Genomic DNA, 17,234 nt, shown 5'->3' with positions numbered 1-17,234 from the left:
GGAGTAAGTGGGCCAAGCCCAACCCGAATCCAGCCCAATCGGCCTAGTCGAGCTCCGGCCTGTATTGACCGTTGATCGATCAACATTGACTTTGACCGAACCCACATGTCAGTGACCCAAGAGCCCCCGGTCCCACCTGTCAAAACTGATGACGTTGATGACGTCATGCTGACGTCAAGCTGACATCAGCGGGACCCCACCTGTCAGCTCAGAACCGAGATGATAACGCCATGCTGATGTCATGCTGGCGTTAGCATGCCACGTGGACCAGTCACAGTGTGACACGTGTCAGCCCAGGATTAATTCAGTCTTTTCCCATTTTCAGAAATGATTGAAACTTCGGAAATTCATAACTAATTCATACGAACTTAGAAAAATACAAGACCAGGACCAAAATTCATCTAAAATCAAGCTCTACGCAATGAATCCATGTTTGAGTGCATTTGGCTCTTTTGAATTTTCATTGCTTTTTATGTTATTCTATAGACGTTGCTAACGCGACTATAATACGATCGTTTGCAGACTTGGAGGAGAACCAGACAGACGAGGACCGAGGGTACCATGAGGAGTACGGAGACGACTACACTGAAGGTGCCACATCCCACCCAATCTCGTAGCACCTATTATGCATGGCTAATATAGAGCTGCTATTGTTTTACTTCATTGTTATATTCACACTATGATAGGACTTGCATGATAGTATACTTACTTGATGGCCTTTATCTTGACGCAATCTTACCCCTGCTCACCCTACTGCTAGACTAGTCACACGCTCGCTGCTATATTTCACTGCTTATTATTTCTGCTACACTTATATACTATATTGATGCGTGGTGGAAACTAGAGTTATCTGGACTTTGGGGAGAGTGCTGTGTGTGTGACTTGGGTGTATGGAGGGTGAGGGTTGTGTCGACCAAGTTAGAGTATACGATGAGCCTGAGGCAAGTCTTGCCGTGAGGTGCTACCTGGGCACCCATGGAATGGATACCTGTGGTGGATAAATGGTATATGAGGTGGTCCTGGGTGTGAACCTATGATGGGAGGAGCCCGGGGTGGAGGTGCTATGGTGGCACGGTAAATGGAAACCCTGATGAAGACATTCTGGCTTGGTCATCCCTAAGGACTTACTAGTACTCAGATTCACCGGGAAGCCTTACATACCACTCGCCCTATATGGTGCGGAACGGCCGGACTACTTGGTAGGATTTTGCCACTACTGCTAGGTTGATAGCGGACAGTGCGAGGAGGTACAGGGCACGGAGGATTCCCCCACACCCTTCCGAGACTTCATGGAGACCTTATGGACTCGGCTCATGACTCACAGTTTTAGCCACCCCAGACTAGGCTTGGGGTGTACCAGGGCTGAATGGTAGAAGTGGCATTATCCTAGGCTAGCAAGCGGCCGGAATCAGTCCAGTTGACGACGGTCAGCGAAGAAGACAGATCTTGTGGTTATATAAAACCTCTGCAGAGTGTATGGTTGATCGATTGATACATGTGCCAACTTGTCGGCTATGGACCTTTCCTGGGTTTTGCTTAAACTAGATAGTGAGATGAGTCTTTCTCTTCTTCCCCCGTGAGAGAGTGTCGGTCGTAGCCAGGGGCTACAGGCCAGGAGATAGTGCCGAGAGGGAGTTGGTCTGTCGACTGAGCGATTGTATGGTGGTGGTATGGTGATGATATGGAGATGGTGGTATATAGATCCTAGGATCGAAACCTGGCTCTGGATGGAAAGGGGGTGGAATATGTGTGGGAATGGTGTTAAAACTTGACTATACTATTATATACTTGATATGCTAATACATAGAAAACCCCAGTCTTATAGGTTCCTTTTGATTATATCCAACTTGCATCCAATTTTCACAAAGCATAGCTCATAGGGTGGGAGTGGCCAGTACAAATCGTACTGATAAATTTTGGCACATAGGTTCTGCTGAGGAGTATAGCTCCGAGGAGTTTGACGGTTGAGGGGTTCGTTCCTACGCTCGAGTTTGGCGATCTTATCTTCAAGCTGTTCTGAATGAATGCTACTTTTGATTCCGCTAATACGCCGATGTAATAATTTATGTAATTCCGCACTAATTGTACTCTGATATTATCGTTGTATGGATATGGTATTCGACTGGAATTTGGATAATATGATCTACAACGGTCATAATACACTTCGACTCTATGGATTTCCCTTCGTGGAAATCAGGTCGCTTCAGCCCCTACAGTAAAAATGCCCCCGTTCCTGGTGTAAGAATCTGGCGTAGTGAGGATGCAGGCGTAGACGTGATCTCCCGTGTGTCCAAGTTTTTTATACTTTAGGAGTTACTTTTTGAAAACTGTTGGAGAGACCTGCTGCTCCCAATTATTTTTGGCAACTTAGAAAACTCAAGGATTTTAAGAACTAAATTTTGGGAACTCTCGGAGATGCTCTTAAAAAAATGTACTGAACTAATTTTTTGGTAATACTTGGTGACAAAGTGCACCACTTAAAAGTTTGCATGTATTGATATGTAGTAAGTGAAGACTAAAAATGGCAAGCAAAATATCTCCAATTCATTAAGTGAACTTGATGTGGATTGTGAACTTTTAGGACGTAGACCTCTGCGTGAGAGACGAGAAGGAAAAAGGAGATGAAGAGAATGACGCGCCAGCCTATAGCGGCAGTGAGACAAAAGAGACCCACTCATGGGCTCCAATTTGGTGGTTGCTGGGTCTACCGTGAAGCTCTCACAAACACTTCTACGAGAAATAGTGGGATCTCAATCTATGATGGAGCTACTACAAGTTGGATCTAGTTTTTCAAAGCTAGAGCTCTGCCAAACAAGAAAAAAGCGAGACAGAAGAAGGATGATTAAAAAAATAAAAAAAAGATTGGAAGAAATACTTCGCTCTTTAATACTAAAAGTACGTAGATATAAATTTACCCTGACTAATACGTAGACCTGTACATAAAGATAAATTCTAAACCTTGTTTATTTTTCATTTTTTTTTCTACACATGCAAAGTGTAAGTAACTAAGTTTTCTCGAAACAGGACACACTTGCATGTACGTATTCTCGTAAGATTCTTTGCATTGGATGGACGCCGCACTTGCATGTATTATTTTAGATGGAAAAGACCTGCTTTGTTTAGAGCATTTTGCACCGGTAATCTTGAATCTGGAGTTTCTGTTCCAGGCGATCTTTTACCGGAAGGAAGGCAACGTCTTTTCCCAGAGCGTGCGTGGGGCGGGAAACCCCCCTGACCTAAATATAGCAACGACCAGATTAAATTAAACCAGTTGATCCTGAATTTCCTGACATCCACTCTCTCTCTCTCTATATATATATATATATATATATATATATATATATATAACTACTATTCTGTAGCTAGCTACAAAATAACTTATTATGTAGTCACTTTGAGTTACATTAATTAATATGTTAATTTATGAGATTATAGTAACTCCTTACTAAGTGGTTTACTTTAACCTAATTATCGTAAATATGTATTGACATTATCGTAAATTAGTATATAAAATTATCGTAAATAGAGACGGCTACATAACAACTTATTTTATAGTTGGCTACTGAATATACTCTCCACACACACATATATATATATATGTATATATATATATATATATGTATATATATATATAATAATAATAATAATGATAATAATAATAATAATAATAATAATAATAATAATAATAATAATAAGCTAAGGTAAAGACGACCCTTATCTTTCCCCACCAGTAACATAAGTAGCGCCGGCCGTGCCACCAAGAATAAGAAAGTTCTCTCAGTCTCAGTCTCAGAAGAAAAGAAGGGCGGGCCGGGCGATCATGGCGGCAAAGAAGGTGGGCAGCTGGCGTCTCATCATCGTGGCGGCGCTAGTGCTGCTGGGCCTGCTGCTGTTGGCGGGGCTGCGGGAGGCTGACGCCGCCGACCTGTGCGCCAGAGATCCCCTTTTCCAAACATTCTGCGACGATGAACCGTCGCCAAATGCATCAGTTGGGCTGGCCGCAGGGCCAGGATCTCTGATGATCACGCGAGAAGACAGCATGCATTTGGTCTCTACTCTCTACTGCTTATGAATTCTTATATTAATTTATTCAGTCCCTATACTATGTACTTTCTTCGTTCCAATTTATGGGTCGTTCTAATTTACCGTCATACTAAAACGTTTGGAAATGAGCGATCGAAAATAACAAAATACTGTAGGCCAGTTGTTCAGACTTCCGACAAGCAGAATTGTCAGACTCCCTTAAAAAAAGAATAATCGGACAGTTGGCACATATTCCTTTTATTATGTTCCCTAATTGGAGGTGTCCTTGACTGAAAATCTTCGATGCTGGATGAACAGTGCAGTAGCCATTGACAAGGTCCCTGTCCATCTGTACTTATATGGCATACGATTAGTTCCGCAAGAAATCATGGTAACAAGATTATAAATACTTAACAAACTATATACTGTTGAAGAATTCCAATTTAAATAAGTGTTATTTCTGTAAAAAAAATACTCCATTCAGTACCTGCAATGTTTTTTTTTGTGACTTCAGTAGCTGCAATGTTGCAAAGCACGGTCTATATTAGTTACTCTGTCATTCAGTTACCGCTGTGAAGAATGGAGGATTTGCATTATGCAACTTCAACAGTTTCATTCACATGCTCCTTACCTCTAATTAAAGTTTCACATGCATATACAACCTATGCTCTTATCATCAGATGGCAACAACCATATTATCGCCTCGGCCAGACATTGATTTCTTATATAATGTAATCCTCGGCATCACTTATATAGGAGTCTGTCAGCCATGTAACTGCATTGGCTAAAGCGCATTTTTCTTCTTATCAAGCTGGTCTACTTTGGCCGCTAACCAGCCGGTCCACATCACCTCAAATTGTTTTCACCGTTGGATTTCGCGATCTACGGCCCTGGTTGCTCCCACCGATTCCTACAGCAACCGCCTCGAAATATCTACTCCCCGCGCGTCCGCACCCTCCCGTCCCCTCCAGTCGTCCCGTCAAAAAAAGAAGAAAGAAAACCCCGTCTCCCTCGATCCCTCCACGACGCTCGCTGCCCCCTTCCAGGGATGCGCCGCGCGCACGCGTATCCTATCAGTTCAGGTGACATTCTCCCTTCGATTGTATAACAGCCGCAATTCTCCGTGGAGTGTGGCCCGCCGCCGGTTGAGCGTTTGCAGAGACTCTTGTGAGAGACTAATTGCAATCTGACTAGCTCTAGGCCAAACAGAATCGAGCTACTCTACTTGTGGATTCACTGATGGACCACAGAAACCGTATCATAATTAACAAAGATATACTGATGCCACGTATTGGGTTGTGGCTAAACAAACTGATCGATACACTGGGCATTCAAACAGGGAAAACTGAAGCCAACGTGCCATCTCGGAAGTGCAGGGTTACAGTACCACTCTGGACAGTCTGTGTTATATATCCCAAAAAAAAGAGCTATGTTACAAAGCCACTCTCAATCTTCATCAGGTAAGTTGGAGATTGGGTCCCTATCCACCCTATGCTTCTTTCGCTTGAGCTTTGGCAGTGCCATTATCCAGGAAGGCACTTCACAGCCTGAAGATACCAACACATTGGCGATATTCCTCAAAAATGGCTTGTCCTCCTCTGTGAAGAACGTGATAGCCTCCCCAGACCTACCAGCTCTTCCGCATCGTCCTGTACAGAGGAAATATAGATACATTTATAAGGCATTTCAGTATCACAAGGTGCCCACACCAGATGCACATATGCAAACTAATGTGACTGCAAACTAATTAAAGGATCACTTAATAATCTTATTAGTGCAAGAAAAAGCTGGGCACGTTTATATCTGATAAGTATTCAAAGAAAGGAACCTAACAGGCACGATGATAAGCCATATTTGAAAAGAAACTAATCTAAAATTCTATTATATTTCTATATAAATTCATAACCATGAATCAATATTGAGCCAATCAAATGTAGGAGTACATCAGAGCTCAGGCATCAACACTGTCAGTGTGCAGGCAGAAGTGTCTGCGTCAGTCAAATCCAAATGTCTTTCTTACCTATCCTGTGAATATAGGCAGCAGCTGACTCCGGAAAATCATAGTTTATCACGCAGTTTACACCTTTGAAGTCCATTCCTCGGGCAATGACTTCTGTTGCTATCAGTACCCAGGTCTTTCCAGCTCTCAAATTGTCAACAGCATCTTGACGCTGCAGTAAAGCAAACATATGTTGACAACATGTGAACCTGATACAAAAGTACCGCAACTCCAAACAAAATAGCACCGACGTCTCTGAAATATAGCAGTAACAATAATATGCAAAGCAATACCTGCTGCTCATTGAGATCTGCATGGATTGCATCAACTCTAACGTCGTCAAATGCCAGTTCTTTGTAAAGATCTTTGGCCCTCTCTTTGCTTTGAACAAAAATCAATACTGGAGGATTGAGAGACTGCAGTTAATGAAAAAAAAAATCTGATGAGAAATAAGTAACATTATCTAAAAACATTATAAAAAAGAAACCTTCATGTATAACAGTATTTTTAGTTAGGTATTTTTCAAATATTATGTTCAAAAACATAATTGCAGCAGCAGACTATGTCCATGTCTGACATTGTTATCCATATGTGTGCACTGTTAGCGCATAAATGGGTAGTACATGGAACTGTAGAGAGCTAAGCTCAGCGTTAACAATGCAATTCGTGCAGCAACAGTATTTATACTTCAAATAACTGCACTTCACAAGTGAAATTCCATGCAGATACATTTGCATTCCTTGGTTTACCCATATTTGGAACCCTGAAAGTGCATTGGATATTTGGAACACAGACACAAAACCCGAGAAGGGTTAATAAATACCTCTTGAAAGCTTTGGCGAAGAGCTAGCAACTTTCCCCTCTCAGTTCCAGTGAAAATCAACTTTTGCTTAATCAGTGAGGAGGCCGAATTCCTGTTAAGTTGAACAGAAAGTGATGAAATAAGGAAACAGACCAGATTTAGGTTCATATTTAGAGGAAGAAACTCACTTTCTGCCAACAATGACTCGAATGGCATCATGCATTATAGTGCGTGCAAGAGCCTCAATTGAGTCGGGCAAAGTGGCACTGAACAGAGACCGAATTATTGAAGGATTGGAAGAGGCTTCAACAACTGAATCAACCACTTCAACAAATCCAAGCTCAAAAAGTTTATCAGATTCATCCAAGACAAGGTATTCCACGCTGCAAAGGAGGTTCTGTTATTCAGATTATGCTTTACAATGCGGAAAGAAACAATTCACTAGTTCATCCTTTAATAACAAGAAAACATAGGTGAGTTGGAAAACAGAACAAGGGTAGCTTAACTGATCTTTCAAAATTATGATTCCTAAATTAAATAAATAAGAATAAAGGAATCACAGGCTTTGTACTATTTCTAACAGAACTCTATTTCTGAATGACACATGAAGAATTGTAGCCTCCTACAAGTTTTTTTTTTTTTTGATGAAATGCTACAGACTGCACAAGTGTGCAATAATCTGTTTTTAAAATAATGTTAGAAAATGGAACACCATGTTTCAGCCATGATTCAAACAATTAAACATAAACCAAAACAACCTGCCAGAAATGGCCATCAATACATTGCTTATGTGAAACCAAAACCAGTGGAAAACAAAACAGCAAAGGATTCAAAGTCATGCTCACATACCTACTTAAATCAAGGTCTCTTTTCTTTACAGCATGGTCCAAACGAAGAGGGGTGGAAACAAGGATATCACAGTGCATATCTTTGAAATTCCCTGATTTGGATAATTCTTTGGTCATCAATTTAATATAGTACTTCCTCCCCTTAACCAACTTCTTGCATTCTCTCACAGTTTGTGCAGCCAATTCCCTTGTTGGGCAAAGAATCACGGCTTTAACACCACCTTTTGATCCTGGCTATTAGAACAAAACTCATCAAGAGTCATATCGACCAATCTGAACACTATAGTGCAATACTATAAAGACATACCTTAATTTTCATAAGAAGTGGAAACAAGAAAGCCAGTGTCTTGCCAGAACCAGTAGGTGCACACGCAAAGCATTCCCTACCCTGAAAGTAAGGAATGCAAGATAAATCACCCTAAGGGCTTAAACAATTATAAGAGTTTCCCAGGCAAGAGTATTAAATCCAGAGAGTTCAAACTCACTCACCGAAAGAAGAATGGGCATGGCCTGCCTTTGTATTGGTGTAGGTTCCTGAAAACCAAGTTTTGACAAGTTCCCAACCAAATAAGAATCACAACCATACCTAGTGCAAAAACGAAGTCAACTTAACCACCTCAAATGATTCCATTATAACCATAATCTGAAGTTGATCTGTTATGGTAGAAAATCCTAACCTTGAAATCAATTCTTCAAAGCTCTCAAGTGGTGCTGGAGCATTTTGCCCGGCAATGTGGATGTCAAACCTCTTACGAAGAACTGCGGCCCTCTGCAAAGGGAAAAGCAAAATCAAACCAATAAAACTCCAGCCATCTGCCATCCAGATGAAACAGTGATAACAAACAAACTTTGGAAATTGCAATTGCAAACATAATACATCTAACTGTAATCTCCGGCACTACTGTCAATTCAAGCAGGCTACTGAAGGGGCCACACCACAAATTTTAGGACACACAGGCTTTTAGTAATAATCAAATCTTCATGAGTGATAATCCAGGTCAACAAAAAACTGGCCCCTTGCTTACATGAATGGGATAAGCATGTCATGTAATACACCCAACACCAGTGAATTGAAGAATTTCAATTACCTCGATTTCCCTCTCAATCTCCTTCCGCCGCCTCACAGACACCGAATCCTCATCCTTCCTCATATTCATATCCACCTTCAAAGAACGCAGCTCTGCATTATTATCCGCCAATCCCTTGAACACGCTGAACCCCTCCACAACATCTGCAGAGCACAGCACAAGCGGCATGATTGAGTTACCAACGCAATCATTAACTAAGCGGCAAGCCAACCAACCGGTAGCGAACCATACCCGACGAGGCGGCGGCCGCCGCATCTTCGGCTCGCTTCTTCTTATTCTTCTTCGCCTTTGCCTTGCCGCTCTTGCGCTTCCGCTTCTTCTCCGGGGACGGCGCGGAGGGGGCGGCGGCGGCGGCGGATGGGAGAGCCGGGCCTTTACGGAACCGAGCGAAGTCGGCGGCGAAGCGCTTGCGGTCAAAGTGGGTCCCGGCGAAGAGCGCCGATGAGAGCTTCGTGTTCTCCATGGCTCGCCGTCGCCGCCGCGGAGAACCCCCTTGCTCTAAAACCCTAGGCACCCCTGCTTCTCTCTGTGATTGCTGCGGGACCCCCACGCAGTGAGAGAGCTAGTAGAGTTGGCCTGGCGGCCTGTCCCCACGTCACAGCGACAGAGCACTGGAGTAGGGACCAACGCAGCCTCGTGTCACTGGGGTAGGGGGTGGGCACTGCAGACCCCACTAGTCAGTGAATCTGACAGTGTGGACCCACTCCTCGATGACGCGGCGTCCGTTTCCGCTTGTGGTAGGTATCCGTATCCAGTTCCTTGCTTTGCCCCTCCGCCGCCCCCTTCCTCTCCCTCCCCGCGCTGCCTGCCGTAGGAAGGGGAAGGAAAAATAATAATTCGGCGCGCAAATCTCCGCCTCCATTCGCACGCCGCGATTCTCGTGCGCGATCCGCCGCGAGATGATGATCCCGTGGGGCGGCGTGGGGTGTTGCCTCAGCGCTGCGGCGCTGTATCTCCTCGGCAGGAGCAGCGGAAGGTACCGATCCCTGGCGTGTTAATTTTCGGTGCGATTTCAGCGAGATTCATGCTAGTATTTTTATTTTGGTTGTTTGGTGCTCAGGGATGCGGAGGTGCTGCGGTCGGTGGCGAGGGCTGGCAGCATGAAGGATTTAGGTCAGTTTGTGACGGGCTAGGGTTTGGTTAGTCAATTTGTGGTTATTCAGCCTTTGCGAAGGTTCATTGTTTGATTTCATCTATTCTGTTTTTCTATATGATACAAATGATAGTGAAACCGAAGTGTGTATATGTGAAAGGAAAAAGTCAGACCAAGCTTTTAGTGGTACTTTTTTATTCTACATATCTGTTGAAATGATCTTAGATTACTACTCCTGATTCTTAGGTTACCACTACTCCACTAGGGTGTTGTCATATGGTTTTGTTCCCTGGTAGAATTGTACCAGGTTTACACTGACCTGACTTGTCATTTTATGATCTATATACACGGTTGTAAAAAAATTGACTGTTCACTTTGATATGCTTGCTTGATTGTTTCTCCAGTCATTTCACTCTATATTTAGGCATATATGTTGGTTTTAGTGTGTGTCTCTAAGACCTCCTAATGGGTGGATACTAACCTATGCTCTCGGTAAAAGTGCAAACAGGATAAGTTTCTCAACTGGGGTTCATATTTGGCAATTAAAGCTTTTGCAGATTTTCTCAGTATACAATCAAGATAGAGAACTGTAGTCTTGTTGTGTTTTGGTTGCTTATAAGAATCTATAAAAGAACTTCAGTTTAGGTGTATATTTGTACAGAATTTATCGGTCATTTTAATTGTCTGAGTATATGAATGATAAATTTTTTTTTTGGCATGTCTGCACTGTCTTCAACAGCTGCTATCTTGGACACTGCAAGTAAAGTCCTACCACTTGTAGTTGCTGTCTCTGGGAGAGTTGGTTCGGACACACCACTTATATGCCAACAAAGCGGCATGAGAGGTGTAATCGTTGAGGAAACGGTAACTACTGATTTCATTCATTATTTTGTTATTATTACGATGGGTAATGTGATGCAATTAATATAGTATTTCTATTTCTGCTTAACCTTTCTCTTTGTAGGCAGAACAACACTTCCTGAAGCACAACGATGCTGGATCCTGGATTCAAGATTCTGCGGTGATGCTTTCTGTTAGCAAAGAGGTTCCATGGTATCTGGTAACTAACTGCTGTAGCTATTATGCTGTGATTTGCTTTGCTTTTTCAAATATAAGACTTCCAATTTAGCCTGGGCTCGAACTATCACTACTGTCAATATGCTAATTTATGCAAACTTGGGTTTACAACTAAGCTTATTGTCTTTTCTTGGCAAGCTTACTGATTTCGCTTGTTGTGTGGATAAACTAAGCTCCAAAGCCCCAGCCTTGCTAGCTCTGGCTGGCCAGGCTTACACCTTAAATTAGCCCCTAGCTTAGGCAGTGTTGATATCGTACATGAGCTTCTTGTCCCAAATGAATGATAATTCTAAGCATTGGATATGACAATGGGTATTTAAACGTTTATCAAGTTACAGCTCAGGATGAAAATGAATATGGCTATTCCAGATTTGCTATATGGATCCCTTCATGCAAAAAAAAAAAAAAAATGATATCATTTCTAATAATTTTTATTCGCAGTTTGCAACTGGGAAGCTTCTCTAACCTTTAAATAATCACTAGGATGATGGAACTGGACGCGTATATGTGGTCGGTGCTCGTTCTGCAGCTGGTTTAATTTTAACTGTTGCTAGTGAGGTTTTTGAGGAGTCGGGGAGGACTCTTGTACGTGGAACTCTAGATTATTTACAAGGGTTGAAGGTTTGTCTAATCACATCTTCAGCAGTGCCAATACTTATGGAAACACAGCTAGTAATTAAGCAATTATCTCTATAGATGCTGGGAGTAAAGCGAACTGAAAGGGTTCTTCCAACCGGAACCTCATTGACAGTTGTTGGTGAGGTATTATTTCTATTATTCATTGGTCTGTGCTGTGTTGCATTAGTCTTTGTTGACATGTCTAATGTATATTTGTCTCTTCCTTTTGTTCTTTATTCTTATATTGCATGAACAGGCTATTAAAGATGATGTTGGAACTATTCGAATTCAGCGACCACATAAAGGACCCTTTTATGTATCACCAAAAAGCATTGATCAACTTATTATGAATCTTGGAAAATGGGCCAAGTAGGAAAAATTGTTAGAACATTTTCTTTTGTTCTTAGTTAGGGTATCTTATGCTAGTAGCATGTTTGTGACAGGTTATACCGCCTTGCTTCAATGAGCTTTGCAACATTTGGTGTCTTCCTTCTTGCAAAGCGTGCAATACAACATTTTCTAGAAAGAAAGCGCCGACATGAACTGCAAAAAAGGTGCCTAACTTCTTACGTCACTTCCTTTTAGAACATTCAAATCCAAATGAAATGTAGTAGCATTCTTTAAGGTTTAAGTGTTCGGGTTTTTAAAGAGGTTTATCTTTCTGTTCTGGCCATGATAGAATGTAAATGACTTGCACTATTACAATTTATTGTGTAACTTTGTAATCTTTGTATGCCTTTCTATTGACACATGTGCAACCTGTAGCTAATTTAAAACTTTTGTAGACGTCGCATGGAATTGGAAAGGATGGGTGATTGGGTGAATACGTCGTATGTTCTTAAGCCTAGACACAGATTCGGTGACTTGCCTCTTGCAAGTAACGCCGGGACTTACCCTGCCGTATCCACCGTCCAAGGATAGTCCAAAGGCTAGCTAGCGATTTCATCCTAGGATTTGGCTTTTCACCCGTGAATGACAGGCCGCGAGCCTTTCTCAACACCCTGTGCACTGCATCGGACTGGAAGAGCTGGTGGTTCTTGCTCCGCCCCCGGAGGGAGAGGGAGGAGGGCAGGCAGTCGTCAGAACGCCATCGATGAGAAGCAAGCAAGCCACCACCAGGGCGCCAGGTAGCTGTCGAGGAAAGGATGAGCGCTAGCGAGATTAAGATGAGGCCGTGGAAGCAGACTCTTGTGTCCATCCCTATGTGCGCGAACTCGGCCTCCACAGAGGATTCCGGCGCCACGCCAGAGGATATTGACGGCTGGGCAGCCGCCTAGATTCCCATGCCATTCCAAAGGATGTTGGAGAAGGGTCGAGACTCCGTAGAGTGGTGCAACTGCGGTGTCGGGTTCATAAACCTAGGGACCCTCGGGGACCGGCTTCCCAACGAAGGCTTGGCCCAAGTAGACAACGCGCAACTCATGGGCCGGCCCAAGAACCTGAACAACAGGCCGGAAGGTCTGGCCGAGGAGGAGCGGCGCCCGTTTTCCAACTCCGGCCCACCTCTCCGACCGGAGCGTTCACTTCGGTCGGCAGCCCGCCTCCGGACGGCCTCTCCGACCGGAGCGCTCACTTCGGTCTCCAGCCCGCCTCCGGACGGCCTCTCCGACCGGAAGGCCTGGCCAAAGCACTACTTCCGACTCCGACCCCATGTCTCCGACCGAAGTATGCAAAAACCCTGCTAACTGATATTCTCCGACTGGCGCAATCAGAGCCGACTGGGACCAATCGACCGGGGACGCCCGCTCGGAAAGGACCAGGGAACGAACGGAGAAAGCAAGGCAGGGCGCACAAGTCAAACCACGATATCAGGGACCGTACCCTGTACGCCTGCAGAAACAGTACTCTGCAACCTCCCTGACACACAGTGTTGTAGGCGCCGACATTTTTTCCCTACAGTAAGCCCCCCCCCCCCCCCCACATGCGTTTGGGCATCGACAATGTTGTGGGCGCCGACATTTACCATACCGAGTGAACATGGTGAAACTCCTCACATGCCTCTGGGCATCAACAGTATAGCAGGTACCGACATCTGCCATACCCGAACAAAACGACGCAGCCTCCCACGTGCGTCCGACATCCAACAGTGTTGTGGGCGCTTACTATCATCCTGTACCCGCCAGCGTGGGCAACAAGACTTAGAAGCATATGTACTCTCTCCCTCTCACTTGTAAGGTCATTCTCTTCATCTATAAAAGGGGATGCGCTCTCTCCCAACAAGGGGTGATTCCGGATTCATTAGATCGACCAAGTTCACTAGCACACAACCAGGTTAGCCAAAATGCAGAGGAGTTGGCCAGGTTCAAACCACAAGCACACGCTTGAACACTTAGCTCATAGCGGAGCTCCTGTCGCTCTCGGCCCTTCCGACCGGAGCCCAGCCGGACCTCTTGTAGCCTCCATCTTTCTCCTTCTCGTTTGTAACCCTACTGCAAACTTCGAGCACCTGGGCTCAGGAATAAAGTCACCGACCGACTCAAACTGGACGTAGGGCACGTTGCCTGAACCAGTATAAATCCTGTGTCATTGAGTGCTGGGCCACCTCCGATCACAACGTATGGCAAAACTACAAATATTTACTTGTTGGTCACTTTCTACACCGACATGCAGTATCCTGTAGGGCCGGACCCAACGAGGCCTTTGCTTCTCCAACATCGGGTGCTTCATGGCCTACGCGGACAAACGGTTTGACGAAGCATGAGGACTTGTTCTACATCCATGGCTGGGCCCTTTTTCGGCCTGATGGTGATTGGCACTTGCGTCAAACATGTGTCAGCAGACTATGACAAGTGTGGCTGCATGGGCACCGAGGTAGTTTCCACGGTAGCACGAGGACATGGTGATGGTGCTTGACCACACCTGCTTCACGTGTTCATGTGCCCATTGCATCGCAGAGGCGCACTAGCTGTCCACCGGTTGCCCATCGCAAGTGAAGCCCTTTTGCGTGGTCACGATAGCAGAGATGATGGCAGCGAGGTCTGTTGGCCCTGAATGCATCGTTGTCTCCAGCTGATGGCACCAGTGCCAAGGCAAGGTCAAGCAAATAGCAGAAGTGCGGAGCTCCACCTCACCTGGGGCATGCCACCAGGCCTCTTTCTGCTGAAAATGCTAAGTCTGGAAGGGGAGATAGAGGACGATAGTCGACTGGGAGCAAGCCGTTGGATAGGAAACGGGTGTTGGGGATGGATGCCAAGTCACGTGGTAACTTACCAGAGCTACGTTATTGAATCTGCATCCCTTAAGCCTGGGACTAATACCAGTACTAATAGATTCTGTTTGTGTTTAGTGTTACTGTTACCACAGACTAATGCTAATGCATGTATTTGCATACTAAGGCTTTAGTGAGCACAGAAGATTCTGATACTATTTTTATCCATATAGGGTTCTTAATGCAGCAGCACAAAGGCAAGCTAGAGAAGCTGAAGGTGATTTCCTTATATATTGATATGTTGTATTATTAGTAATTGTCATGTTTAATTATTATCTTGTATTATTTTGTTCAGGGAGCAATGGTTCATCGGACACAGAGCCTAACAGTAAAAAAGACCAATTAGTGTTGGACATATGTGTCATATGCCTTGAGCAAGAGTACAATGCCGTTTTTGTGCCGTAAGTGTTGTATGTTTTCCAGAGCATGAATGTTCTTTGTTGAGAATGAAGCAGCTTGATTTCCTCTATTTTTCTATTTCCGTTTCCTTTTCCATAATTCCAAATATGCTAGGGAACATTATGGTTGTCCTGTTTCCTGTTTACTAGTAGTTTCTTAATTTTTCTCTTAACAGCTTGCCTCATAACTTGACAAAACTTGAATACTGCTAAGGCCTTCTTTGGATGTTGTAGTATTGAGAAACTATAATTTTAGAACCCATTGATCTGCGAAACTATGGTTCACAAAAAAGCGGTCTAGAGTGGAGTTTTAAAAACTCGAAAAAGACTACAGTTTTTAGCAATACCATGGTATTCAAAACCATAAAGTTTGTTGCAGTATTTTGCACAATGCTTCACCAAGAAGCCTGAGAAAATAGTCGAACTGCAGATATGCAAATTTCGGTCATAATTTTAATCCTTGCTATCATTGTTGTCGCCACCGAAAGTTTCTGTTTGGATTTTAAAGTGACTTGGTAATTAATCTAATAATTACACAGGTGTGGTCACATGTGTTGCTGTATGGCGTGCTCTTCACATTTGACAAACTGCCCACTTTGCCGGAGAAGAATTGACCAAGCTGTCAGAACATTCCGCCATTGACGGTGATATATATGATGCAAAAAAACTGGCATGGTACCACCACGTGCACTGCTTCTGAAACCAATTGATTATTGGAAGTGCTGGCTGCTGTCAACCAACGACATGAACTGCAATACTGGGGCGAAGCAGCTTCAAGGAGTTTGCTTTTCGAACAAAACAGCGAGTGATACAAGTTGCAAGCTCATAATTGGCAGTTAAGATACTCTCTAGATAGTGCCATTGGGTGCACTTGCCTGTAATGTACTACAATTGTGTACAGGACGCTCTTGTGATAATCGATTTTTCTGGTGAATGGGAATGAGAGGCGTCTCTTGGGGGTTTCTTTTGTGCCCAGTTGTATTTGGCAGGATCATAGGAAACAGAAGATTTGTAATAAGTTGTATATTTTAAGGCTCATTTTGTAACCTGTACTGTATGTGAAACTCCATGTTGACACATTAGTTTTCTCTCCATGCATGTTCTGTGCTGATTTACAGACGTGCAATAAGGTATAACACTAGACTGACTTTCAGTGAACGAAATTATGAACTGGGTGGTTATTGCCGTTTGGCCGGGTAATTGTGCGTAGTCCGTAAGTTTCATGTAAGGCGTCATTGGACCTGTCGCCGTCTCCCACTTTTCTATTTTGACTATTAGTATCTCGGAGTATCTTATAATGTTTATGACTAAGTATAACATTATATAAAATTGTTTTCCAAATATGAATCTGATACTTAGATTGAGTGTCAGTCAAAGATTAATGTTTGAATCTTACATTGTTTGCGTGTTTTATAATTATAAAAATAAAAGGAGGGAGTGCAAAATTGTTTCACTTTTCTAAATTGCTAAATCGCTGACTAAACACGTGCAAAAGAAACAAAAGAAAATCATATTGGCCTTGGAGTTACTCCCATATAAAAAAAGGAGTATATAGCTCTAATGGTGTGTGTGGGTGTGTGTATTTGTAAGAGTTTTCTACCATTTTTATTTTTTTAATATAATGATATGTAGCTCTCATATAGTATATGTAATAAGTTCAAGAGAAAATTTTACTGAAGTCTTATCAATTTTAGCAAACTTAACTATAGTCATTAGGGATAAAAACTTTCTTGTTGTGGGAATGCTATCAGGTTACCATCCGTCTCAATCTACAAAAAGTTTACCCGCCGCGAGTAGCAGAGTGTCACGTGAGACAGGACCCGGGTAGGAGTCATAAGGCCAGTTTTAGTGAAAATTTCATGTTTAAGTTTCCAAGACTCGTGTGTCGAAATAGACAAGTTTCACCCTGTAAAACTCATTTTATCTCATGAGACTTTCATCATACCTCTCTTTGTCAATAATATGCCATGTCAACTCATGTAATATCCATAAAACTTCCATGAAACTCCACAACTAGCCTAACAATAACTGGCTAATGCACAACAACAAGGTAAGAAGGCGTAGCTAGAGGTGGGACTTC

At 43.3% G+C, this 17,234-nt stretch overlaps 2 protein-coding genes across 2 annotated transcripts; one reads left to right on the top strand and one right to left on the bottom strand.

Moving 5' to 3' along the window:
* Window positions 1-5,011: 5,011 nt before the first annotated feature.
* LOC136542707 (DEAD-box ATP-dependent RNA helicase 57-like) lies at window positions 5,012-9,339 on the bottom strand. The gene is made up of 11 exons (XM_066535254.1): window positions 8,992-9,339; window positions 8,761-8,903; window positions 8,350-8,441; window positions 8,162-8,258; window positions 7,980-8,060; window positions 7,674-7,906; window positions 7,013-7,207; window positions 6,846-6,936; window positions 6,316-6,438; window positions 6,044-6,194; window positions 5,012-5,672 (listed from the first exon to the last, which is right to left on the bottom strand). Exons 1-11 carry the CDS (start codon window positions 9,221-9,223, stop codon window positions 5,470-5,472), a joined length of 1,641 nt encoding a protein of 546 aa, XP_066391351.1. The 5' UTR covers window positions 9,224-9,339; the 3' UTR covers window positions 5,012-5,469.
* Window positions 9,340-9,517: 178 nt separating this feature from the next.
* On the top strand, window positions 9,518-16,307 carry LOC136542709 (E3 ubiquitin-protein ligase SP1-like). The gene is made up of 11 exons (XM_066535255.1): window positions 9,518-9,736; window positions 9,821-9,873; window positions 10,593-10,717; window positions 10,818-10,913; window positions 11,414-11,551; window positions 11,627-11,692; window positions 11,805-11,917; window positions 11,992-12,102; window positions 14,930-14,973; window positions 15,052-15,157; window positions 15,694-16,307. Exons 1-11 carry the CDS (start codon window positions 9,660-9,662, stop codon window positions 15,794-15,796), a joined length of 1,032 nt encoding a protein of 343 aa, XP_066391352.1. The 5' UTR covers window positions 9,518-9,659; the 3' UTR covers window positions 15,797-16,307.
* Window positions 16,308-17,234: the final 927 nt, after the last annotated feature.

This window comes from Miscanthus floridulus, chromosome 3 (genome assembly GCF_019320115.1).
Source record: "Miscanthus floridulus cultivar M001 chromosome 3, ASM1932011v1, whole genome shotgun sequence".
NCBI classification, from domain to species: Eukaryota; Viridiplantae; Streptophyta; class Magnoliopsida; order Poales; family Poaceae; genus Miscanthus; species Miscanthus floridulus.
Note: the sequence above shows the minus strand (reverse complement) of the source record. Positions and strands in the feature narration are given on the sequence as shown.